General features: G+C 42.6%; 1 protein-coding gene and 1 non-coding gene across 3 annotated transcripts; one reads left to right on the top strand and one right to left on the bottom strand.

Moving 5' to 3' along the window:
* Positions 1-2,518: 2,518 nt before the first annotated feature.
* Positions 2,519-2,591, top strand: Trnar-ccu (transfer RNA arginine (anticodon CCU)). Its single transcript has one exon. It is a non-coding gene; the product is annotated as a tRNA-Arg (tRNA).
* A 1,205-nt stretch (positions 2,592-3,796) lies between these two features.
* On the bottom strand, positions 3,797-8,853 carry LOC131883065 (uncharacterized). Of its 2 annotated transcripts, XR_009373577.1 has the most exons (5): positions 8,435-8,853; positions 5,282-6,061; positions 4,983-5,212; positions 4,484-4,776; positions 3,797-4,379 (listed from the first exon to the last, which is right to left on the bottom strand). XR_009373577.1 is itself a non-coding variant. In XM_059230394.1 (4 exons), exons 1-4 carry the CDS (start codon positions 8,532-8,534, stop codon positions 4,564-4,566), a joined length of 1,323 nt encoding a protein of 440 aa, XP_059086377.1. In that variant the 5' UTR covers positions 8,535-8,851; the 3' UTR covers positions 3,797-4,563. The 2 variants fall into 2 exon arrangements, 1 of the variants encoding a protein (XP_059086377.1); XM_059230394.1 differs by having other exon boundaries at positions 3,797-4,776; positions 8,435-8,851.
* Between the last annotated feature and the right edge of the window lie 2,036 nt (positions 8,854-10,889).

Raw genomic sequence — 10,889 nt, 5'->3', positions numbered from 1 at the left:
TCCTAGAAATGTACGATGGTTCTGAAGTGAAGCGATTTGTCCTCTTCGTATTTCTGAAACACACTGGCTGATGGTTGGTGTTGAACCGGTTGTAAATACGTGAATCGATGGTGAAAGTTGAGACCAACTAAACGCAGCAACCGATAGGTTCCAAAGCTCTGGCTGACTTTACGACTTTATCCAATCAGTCAGATTAAAATCGATTGGCGTGAATTGTCTCATTGAGAACATGCAGTTATAGATTTAAAAACAACGGTTATCTATTTTCGTAAAAAAATCGAGATTCATCCAAGTGCCCGTAACAAAAGTTATTGGAAGCTGTGCCTTTAAAAGACGAAATCCTCTCATGTTGGTTTTCTTATTCTGTTTGGTTTGTCACAGGGCTATGATTTCAGATGAAGATCTTTTTGGGAAGCGCTTCCTGTGTGTGTACCATATTATATGGCTTCTCGTATAAGATGACAATAACGAGGGCAACACCCATGAAAAGTGCAAATTAACAGAACCACAAGAAAACCTGAGGAAACTGAAAATTTACGCTTCCTTTGAAACATGACATGAGGAGAAAACTGGATGAAATGATCGATATGCTAAATAAAAGGAGAGAGAGTTTTCTTTCGAAGTTCAATCATATCCCTAAAAATACTTTAACAAAGATTTAAAGGACGTATACATTATGTCATATACAGTACTGCCACCAAAGTGTCAGAATGCTTTGATTTTCCTGAGAACTGAATCTCAGGATTTCATAAAGGCACAACTTTACAGCTGTTTGAGGCTTGAGACAAGCACAAAGCAACTGTGAAAGTCTTGTATTTCCTGTGAGGAGATCTTCTCTTTCGCCATGTTCCACTTGGTTCCTCTCCACCTTCTGTTCCCTCCGAGTCCAACCAAGTGTAATGGCAGAATCTCAAACTTGAGGAGCCTCTGCCTGGTCAGAAGGAGGAGAAACTTTGTCAATTTGCAAATGATATGCAGAAATCTTTCCCAACTTTCCAAATGTGGAGTCGTCATGACCACAACTTGGGAGTTGGACTCGCCTCAAGACAACTCTCACCCCATCTTTGAACGTGAAATTAGTTCCGAATCTCGAGAAACTCTCGGTCAACAAATCAGGAAACTTCCTCTCGCTCTTTGCTTCTCTCAAGGATGCAATGAATGATGCACTTTGGACACTGGCCAAGACAAGTGGGGTCGAGATTGTTGACTAGGAGTGCTCTTTATTCCTTGGGGAGGATAAAGAAATAATCATTGACGTTCCAAGGCGAGTGTTCCCCCTCCCTCTTTAAAATTCCCCCTGATTGAAGGACCATCCACAATCCCCACGCTCTCGCCTTCACAACCAGGAAGAAAGACATTAGTGGAACAAGCTTGTTGCCATGAGAATGTTCATACTCTTGGGATCCTTTGTGTAAGGCTATCCAATGGATATTTATTTCGTGAGGCAGCACAACGAGACCCACGACATGCTCGAGGACAATGGTGGATTTCCTTCCCAGGCTCATCAATTGTAACTCCGTGACGCTTCTTTTGACACATCTCACGTGACCAAGAGAGGAGAGAAAGACGCAATTACTCGCGTAGCTACTTATTTACTCTACATATTGTGGGGTTCACCAAATTCGTTATTACTAGGCGTGTTTGGGAATGAACGAATATTGCCTGTCGGTCAATAATGTTAGATCAAGAAAACTATTTACGGGCATGTTTACCAATTGATTTTCATGATTCAGATGCATTGGATTAGTACGTACTCTTTATCATTGATTTGGTTTCGGGTCCTTCCATCTTAAAACCTTCATGCATTGTCCGAGGGAGTCAAAGTGAATTATGGTCGTCCCCTCCCCTCTCGAGGATTATGCTTCCTAATTGGACAATATTTTGGTCAAACTCGATTGAGGGATATTATATTGGACTACACCTTTAATTTAGTACATAGAAAATTATATCTGTTTTTTTTTAAATATTACGAAACATAATTTAAGATCAATCTATTTTTGACCAGGATTCATTAGGCGTGTGTGAGTGGGTGTGCATGAGATGCAGTTTGAAACCGAGTTTTCCTTTGATGACTATGTACGCTTTTTCTCTATATATGTAGATCCACAATTGGATCAGAGGGTTTGGGATCCACACAAGAAAAAAGAACGCGGCACTGAGAAAGGAATCCTTGAGAATCTGCGACTTTTAGTTGCGCTTCGTCCGCATTTAGAGCGTTAGTGTGTTTGATGCATGTAGGACAGTGCAGGAAAGGGGATGGAGAGAATGAGTCATTGATTGCTTTTGTGCAATGTAACGATGGTTCGATTTCTTTCTCGCCTTTTTGTAGGGCAAGAGGTCGAGCGACCAAGAGGAGGACAAATATCATTTATTCATCTTTGTTTCTCTTGTTGAAATTTGTCATTAGCACTGAAACTCCCTGATTAAATCCTACAGCCCTACAAGTGGAATTGCCAAATTGTTAGGATTTGATTTTAAAAGAATAATAATTAAACAAGAAAGTTGTTTCTTAAGAGCAGCCTCCGTGGCCTAATGGATAAGGCATCGGCCTCCTAAGCCGGGGATTGCGGGTTCGAGTCCCGCCGGGGGTAAAAGTTTTTCCCGACGGTTCACAAGTAAGCTTTAACCAATTCAGAAGAGCATTCAGCCTTAGGATTATTTCAGGAAAAAGTGCTCTACTCCTTTTACACCCATAGTCCTTCTAGAAGTGGAAGGCATTACGAGTCAAATATCGGGAGAAATGAGAAGTCCGACTTGAAATGGATCTATAAAGTCTGATCGTCTCTCAGACTATGTAATAAAGGAAAAAGATGGAAGATAGCCAAGTTTGCCATGTTCCAGTCATAATAGCCCACCGGCACCGATGCACTTTTCTGCTACGCGTACAAGCAGATTGTGCTACGCTCGTGCTCACTTGGATACTGACTTTCATGAGCACATATTACCCTACTTACTTCCCCTCCTCGTCTACATCTCAATGGTCCCATCGTTCGTCTCAACCCACGGGCTGTTTCCACCCCTCATCTTATTTAATAGGTTCCAGGGTCATGCCCTTTGGCTTGGATAACCGCTCTCGGATATTTCGAGTTGCCAAAAAGTGGAAAGCTCAAGACGCAAAAACAATAGTTCCTCGAACGCTTAGCACAGACCTTGAGACCCAATTCACCTATCTCTATGCTGAGTTATCAAAGGCCAAAAGTAACACGGTTCATCTCTTGGGAGCCAATCGGAAGGGTTCTAGACGTTCGTGGATGGAACTTTGTGGCCTGTTTTTACGAGGTTGCCGATGCCCGAGAGCCTTCGAGAAACCGCTCTTCCTCTCAAGCGTTGGTGCATTGCCCGACCTCCTCGAAAATGCAGGAGGCGTAAAAAATAAAAACCACTTCCCCCCATCTTGCCACACTCCCCAGTCTCCCTCCCGTCTTCCCTTCTCTCTCTCTCTCTCCATCCATCCGTCTATCTACGTAGCTATGCTCCTCTGGTCTGCTTCTCCTCTCTTCAAGAAGACCTTAAAGTGCAGAATAAATTGAGTGGTCGTCCGTCGGCTTCGTAGGATCCCGAGGCCAAGAGCTCGAGAGTCCGTCCGATGGTAGACCCTCTACCATTGGGGACATCTTAAAGGGCCTTCGGTCACATCTTGAAGATGAAGAGTTGAGCCACGAGGATGAGCTCTAAGTTTTGCACAAACTCTGAGGGCAGGGACGGAACGGATCTTTTTCCAAGGGGAGTAGTTCCACCATGAGGAAAGACTTGAGTATGAAAACTACACCCTGATTGTCTATGTAGATACGGTAAATTAACAGCCTCAGAGCTGGTTTATTTCATTGGTAGATGTATCGTTGAGAAAGTTTTGAAGGCTTTCGAGCGGGAGGAAAGGAGGAAAACATCTCAAGAGACTCGCAAAAAGGGCAAAAAGTGGGGCAAGTTCGGCAATTTCGCGAATGAAACTTTTTCTTCGCCATCTTCCACTTTAGTTTTCGCAATTCAAGAGACGGGATCTGTACACTAGAATATCTATTATAGCATCAAAGAGAGTTGGAGGGGAGGAAGAGAGATGGGACTAATTTTCGCGTTTTACACACGGTTTGTCTGGCGTGTACCCAGATTGTCTTTTGGCTCCTCAAAGTAAATGAAGATGTTCCAGGGATCACTGATGGAAATTCCAAATTCCAAAGTGGCCTCAATCTATGAGGAATGTGAAGCAACAGCCTCGTGGACAAAGAGAAGTTCCGGGAGTGTTTTGGTTTGCCGTAAAATGGGATCAAAATGGGAATGTCAAGTCCTTCTTCACTTGGTTTATTAGCCCATCAAATCGTCTAAGGAGAAGGAGGACGAGGGAGAAAAAGTCGGAAGAGGGAGGAGATCCTCATTCAGATTTTCTAGTGAAAACGAAAACAGACAGTACATAGACGCAATTGGGTTTATACTTTTTTTGATTCAAATCTGCTTCGGCTGTACATTAGGAACATGTCATGATTCTTACAGATACAATGCGTAGACGTGATAAGGCAGGCGTGTTTGAGGGTCAGTTTGTGATGCTTCTGAACAATGCAAACCCGAGGATCAGAAGCTTGTTTCGTGTTGACTCGAGTAGTCCCCGGGGACCAAGGTATTGGGCGTCCTTCGTCCCACATTTGGGTTGTAGTCGTAATCCCAATTGTTGTCGTCCTGCTCACGTCGGGAATACTGAGTGGCCATGCAAAATGCCAGGACCACAGCGAGCAGCTCGACAATGGCAATCAAGCTTCCAATCACGGCAAAGACGTACATGATAACCTGAAAATCAGTTGGTTTACAACGCATTATTTCATGTTTTTTTTAACTCATGGCTACGCAAAGTAATTTCACCTTCATATTCAGCCCAATATGTTTTTCTTTGAAAACGTGGGCAGTAGATCCTTAAGGATTAAGAGAACCCACGACTGTGAACCCACACATGTACAAAGCTGGGTACAGTAAAATGATAGAGCACACAAACTTACTATGACATGGGCTTTCAATCGAACTTGCATTATGGTGAGGCAGCCATGGACGTGTATAGTTTGCATAACCAATCTTTGGTCGGTGAGATCAAAAATGCCTTGGCCGCAATGTGCAGATTCGTGAAGACAACATGAGTCCGGAACGGAATTCCTATCCGCTCCCAATACGGTTTGCTTCCATGCCAAATAGCCTTGATTGAAATTGTAAGCTCCGCAACACGTGTACTCTCCTGGAAATAAGCTCAATTATGACATTGGTCAAAGATCAGTATAGCATATATGAAGAGACTAGTGCTTACTCTGAAGTGTGTCCCATTTGTTCCTGGTCCATTGGTTAGTGTCATAGAAGGCCATCTCTGATACCACATTGGTATCAAAGATACCAGTTTGGATCTCAAAGATCAGTCGGATCGAGAGGACGATGGCACTGATCAAGAGAAGCAACTGAATGATGAGGATGACGGCGTAAGTGATCATGAGGCAAGACGTCTCTTTCACGTTGATGTAGAATCCAAAAATGGCATTCAACATGGTGATCAGACCGCCAATCACCATGAGCAACGGGACCAAAAGAAACTCCACGGCCACCATATCCAGGTAATGAATGCGATAGAATCCCATCAAGCCAGAACCTGTTCCAATGAGGAACAAGCTGGAAGTGAGTAACAAGAAGGCGATGCAAGAACTCGTTCCTTTCCATGTCTTGTCCCCCAATCCCACGGATTGTTCCGTTCGTGCCAAACTGTGATGTGAATATGATCCCGTCGGGTAGGCTCGACCTAAAGAATGGTGTCCTTCACCATTCATATTCATGCTGTTATTGTTGGACACACCCATCCGTGGGTGGGACTGTGCCCGTCTCAAAGGGGGGTTGAGGTCGCTAAGCACCGAAATCTTCGAGGATCGGCCAGACTTGGAAATTGGGACTGGGGACGCGCTCCTCAGGGCCTCGCCGTAACTCAAATGGTTCTGAGGTTCGCTGTATGCCAAAGTAGAAGTCACTACTCCATTTGGATAGTCCAGGTTCAGATCTTGACCAAAGGAGTTCCCATTCCGATAACCGGGCACATTGTTGAAACCTGTGGGTGAATCAATGGGTTTAGTACGGATGGAGCGTTGCTGCGAGGACGTGGACTGAGAAAACGATCGTCTCTCGACGAATCTCCAAGATGATTGGGCCAGTTTGAATGGTTAAGGGAGAGTCTTAGGAGCACGAAACGTTGTACCACAATCTCAGATGAGTCAAGTGACTCATCTCAAGACCAGAGTGGTTGTACAAGTACAAAAGAGAGAGATAGAGAGAACACACTCATATATCTTTAAGTGTATTCATGAAGCACAGTGAGACTTCGGAGAAAAAGAATCTACTTCGTTTTGTTCTTTACACTTCTCGAACCGGAATATGCAACAACTGAGAATGCAAGCAAGTCTCATGCCACACCGAATCGAGCCGCCACCAGGTCACAAGTCCCCCTTCAAGAAAGCTGGATATTTGACACCTTTTAATTGCCGCAAGCAACACTTCCAGGCATTCTCCGTTGTCGATCAAATTCCAGCCCACTCAACGATCAAAGGGTGAAAAGAGGGGGTGTATGCAGAGCCCTTGTTCACTAGTCTACATTGGTTGTATTTTCATATTGCAATACTATGATTATCAATTTGAATCTATGAACTCGCCCGCATAAAATGTCTTATGGTAATATGATAGGTTTTCCTCTTTCGTGTCTAACTACAGAGTTCCAAAACAGGGCGCTTCAACTTGAAGAGCGTCACCTTAAGAACAAAGGCCAAGTCATTTGTTTTGATGTGTCATTGAGAAATGTAAGGAACACGAGTGTTTACAAATGCATGCACCCTAACATATATGTACTTTCATTGAGACACTCTGTGAGGAATGCAGTAAGACGCCAGGATCGCGTCATGACTCATGAATGCCATAAACTCAGGACAGCTTTGGCAGTCCAACTTCAAGCAAGCAGAAAAAGCCAGATCTCTCTCTCTCTTTCTCTCTCTTTATTGGTTATTCGCGTTTTCTGAGTTGGTATGAAACAGTCTTGACGGATTTACCTGTGAGCGATATAGCTTAGCCAAGCGTAGAAACTCTCTTGCTATATTCGCGAGATGCAAAAAAATGACTGCATTCCATTCTTGGTAGAATACACACTAATGGCACAGACCCACTTGTGATTATCCAATTCGAGGGCAAAAAGAACCAAAATAATGCATGTAACTTCGGAACGATGAATAGGGTACTTCAAGAATGTAAGTTCGGAAGCCACAAGTGGAACCAAGAAACATTGTTACGTACCTAAGCCAGATAATTGGTGTTCAACAACACCAAAAGTCAACGTGGTTTGAAGGGAAACAATAAATGGGAATGTTCACATTAATTCAAGTTGCATTATTGCGCGTTAATTTGGAATGTGCCAAGCTTTGTCCTTCATTAAAAAGAAGAGTGTTTTTCTTAGCAAATTGAGCACTTGAAATGCTCAATTGCTAATTTAAAACATCGATCAATCTATCTTTTGAGAATGTCACAACATTGTATTAAATGTTATTTGCTTAAATGATATTTTCAAGAACAAATGGCGTCGTTTGGTCTTCAGAGTAACAACCACCGGTGGGATAGTAAAATATTTTCCTCATTTTATGAAAGAACAATTATCGCTCTGCATATTTTTGTCAAATCTGAGGACAAATCAAATTGGGTTTTTAATCATGCTCAAATATATCGGAGCATTATATCTGCTTTTGATGATACGATTTCAGCATGAGTGCGAGAAAATTCAAATCTTAAAGTGTGAACATTGATTAAATTCAAATAATCTTTCTGTTTCACTGATAATATTTCCATTTCAAAGCGACCTTTGAACAGGAGCAAGTCTCCAGGGATTAAAGACGTTTCATGAGCTTGGGCAGAAGTACTGCCGAATAATGAGCGAGACTTTGAGTTTTCGGCCTTTCTTCTTGCAAAGGTTGTCATGTATGTTTTAAGGTAATCTTTTACCCAATCAAAGAATTTTGAAAAATTCAAGAGATGCGTCAAGACCAAAGCAACCGTTATCAATTCAAAATGTGACAGTTTACCTACATGTGTGTTAGTAGCAACTCCACCGTCTTCTTTATCCACTTGAAAACATTCACGAAGATGTGTATGACTTCTTATTAAAAAGCATTATTTATAACGTGCTTAAGTGTCCTTTTAGGCTCGAAACACAAGCATTCATTTCATAGTTCATGGTGTTCATAGAAAAATTTGAAATAATCTAGCCAATTGAGCACATTGAGCAGAATTCCTATTGAATCATCTTTTGATAATCCGAGCGTTGTGAACTAACCCCCAAAACCTGTTGACATGAACAAAATGTGCGGATCTGTTCAATCTTACCCTCCGGAAGTGTCACCAACAATGACAATATCAGCTTTTGGCCCCTATCGTCTAATGTTCTCACCTTGTATGACCGGTTTGGGCGATGTTTTCCACGATTGATCGGAAGATGTCTGGTTGGAGTTGAACAAGTACCGCTCCTTCGCCGAGAACAGCGATGCCATGATTCACCGGATCTGGGATTACTTTCAATCTTACAAAACGCTTCTGAGAAATTACCACAAGAATATGCTGGAGGTGTAGTCCTCAAATCATAACTAAAGGAGCTGAATAGCCCAAGCAATAGACAATTCTAGGATAAAGTAGTTGATGAAGCTTGACAAAACCGGCTTCAATTTGGTGAATCGCGGCGTTCTCTTCGAATCTTCCACTATCCTTCTTTCACTTGTCGGGCTGTGAGATTCATCCTGGTTTTCAGGTTCAATATTGCGCAGGTTCGCCATCCTCATTGGCAATGGCTTTGGCATTAAAACTACGAGTCCGTTGTCGCCTTGTAAATCTGCTAGCAATTGAACCTTCAGTGCTTGGTGCTTTAGCAACAGTACTCGGCGGAGTGTATGTACGTGTCTTCTTGAATTAAAAAATGCCTTACCCATCCGGTTTAAACAAGAGAGTTGGATGGATGTGCTTTGTCAGTTTTGGAGCGTCCCTTTTCGCGGATCAAGATTCGCCAGCCTCTACGAAATTCAACGACCACCATCAGAATCAGCATCAAAAATAAAACGTGATCGCAGGCCGCATCAATAGGAACTAGAAAATAACGTGAACTTTTCGAGGGATCTTCTGCGCTTCAATGTCCAAAAATATAACATTCTTGGAAACTAAATGGTAATGATTGCATCGCAACCCATATGCCAATTTTTGTGTCTTTTCAGCTATGTGAAAACAAACAGGATGAAACGCGATTGTTAAGCGGTTGATGAAGTAATTCGTATATGAAAGGTTCCGTGTCAAGGTTAAATAAAGTTCCAGTTCTTACTCACACATGGTGACCGTGACAGGACACGGGACGTGCTCGTCCCCATTTTTGAGTAAAAAACGTCGGATTTGAAGTGCTTAGGGTGTAAATGAAAGCCTTGGATCGTCTCCATGTTACCGACGATCAATTGAGGATATTTGGCAGTGAAAACGACAACTTCCAGGACCCAAAACTCATTTCCTCAATGAGCGTGTGTATGAGTAAGAACTGGAACTTTATTTAAAATTGACACGGAACCTTTCATATACGAACTACTACTAGCCCCTTCTTTTAGATTCCAAATCAGGATATCGAATAGGGCTTCGACAATTTCTTTTGGGTCTATTGCACCCGAATCTTTTGGATAGTTGAAGTTTTGTCGAGCATGACGAATTGGAATCTTTGCCTTCAATTGTATGGTAAGGTTTTAGCTTCCGTCGATTTCGTAAGAGAATTCGTCCTTGAGAAGATATCTCATACGATCTACCTCCATGGCCATCACGAATTCCATTGACAGTTCCCAGCCAATCCCAAAGGTGAGGGATACATCTTGGACCCTTACTTTGACCCCAGTTGCAGGTGGTTCAAGATCACGAGATCGTTCATCGTATTGACATTTCTGTGTTAGGTTTAAATAAAGTTCCAGTTCTTACTCACACAGTTGACTGAAGTCGGGACCAAACGGTTCAAATTGACCGCGAAATCGTGTTCCACAGAAAAATATGTCTAGCCAAATTGAACCTGCCTTCTTTGGACAAGGTCCATGTCTAGTGCAGAAATAAAGAGGGCTCAAAAAACGACCGATTTTACTTTATTGACTTTTTTATTCGCTCTTTTTTTCGGACCCTAATGCTCTCTCTCTCCACCACGCTATTTTTTCCCGAACAGATTTGCGAGAGGTGCAATTGCACTTTGAGTCTCGAACCTGAGACGCACGTTGTTTTGAGAGTCGATTTGTGTGGTTGGATAAAAGTGATAGCCAACGTGTAATCTTTTTTGTCTAGTTGAAACAAGATAAAATGAGTCAAGACCAGTTTTTCGTCTGGTGATAAAAGCTGAGCAAAGTTATATCGGAGAAGATGATGATGGTTTGTATTCTTTGATCTCATTCTGGATCAGACTAGCCTCAAATTTTCAAATCCCCCTCCAAGAGGAGCTCTTTCAATTGCTCTTCTTAGAACAATGGGACAAACACGAGGCAAGGGAGGAAATTAATCCTGATCCTTTGGTCAATGTGGATGAAACAATGGGGTCTATGAAAGCATGCACCCTTGGTCAAACTCAGGATTGAACTTTGAAGTTGACAGTTTTCCCCTCTATGTTCCTCGTATCTTAGTGGGAGAAGGGGGACATTGACGATTTTAATGAAGCCATCACCGTGTTCCAAAACTGGCTTACGTAGTCCGCATGTTGCTGCCGGTCTGAGCACTAGCCAAGAATGACCAAGTGGGAAGCGGTGGTTCTCAGAGTTAAAGAGCCAGCGAACCATTGGCGAATTCTTAAAGCTCCCTGAGGGGATTTGAAACCAATATGGTGTTTCCGCTTTATTATGATCATAAGA

The sequence above is a fragment of the Tigriopus californicus genome, chromosome 7 (assembly GCF_007210705.1).
Source record: "Tigriopus californicus strain San Diego chromosome 7, Tcal_SD_v2.1, whole genome shotgun sequence".
NCBI lineage: Eukaryota > Metazoa > Arthropoda > Copepoda > Harpacticoida > Harpacticidae > Tigriopus > Tigriopus californicus.
Note: the sequence above shows the minus strand (reverse complement) of the source record. Positions and strands in the feature narration are given on the sequence as shown.

Excerpts from the sequence above, each read along its gene's own strand:
- LOC131883065 (XM_059230394.1), bottom strand. The coding sequence starts at position 8,534 with ATGGCATCGCTGTTCTCGGCGAAGGAGCGGTACTTGTTCAACTCCAAC. Across the intron at positions 6,062-8,434 it reads GCCCAAACCGGTCATACAAG|GTTTCAACAATGTGCCCGGT; the intron begins GTGAGAACATTA and ends ATTCACCCACAG. Across the intron at positions 4,777-4,982 it reads GATTGAAAGCCCATGTCATA|GTTATCATGTACGTCTTTGC; the intron begins GTAAGTTTGTGT and ends ACTGATTTTCAG.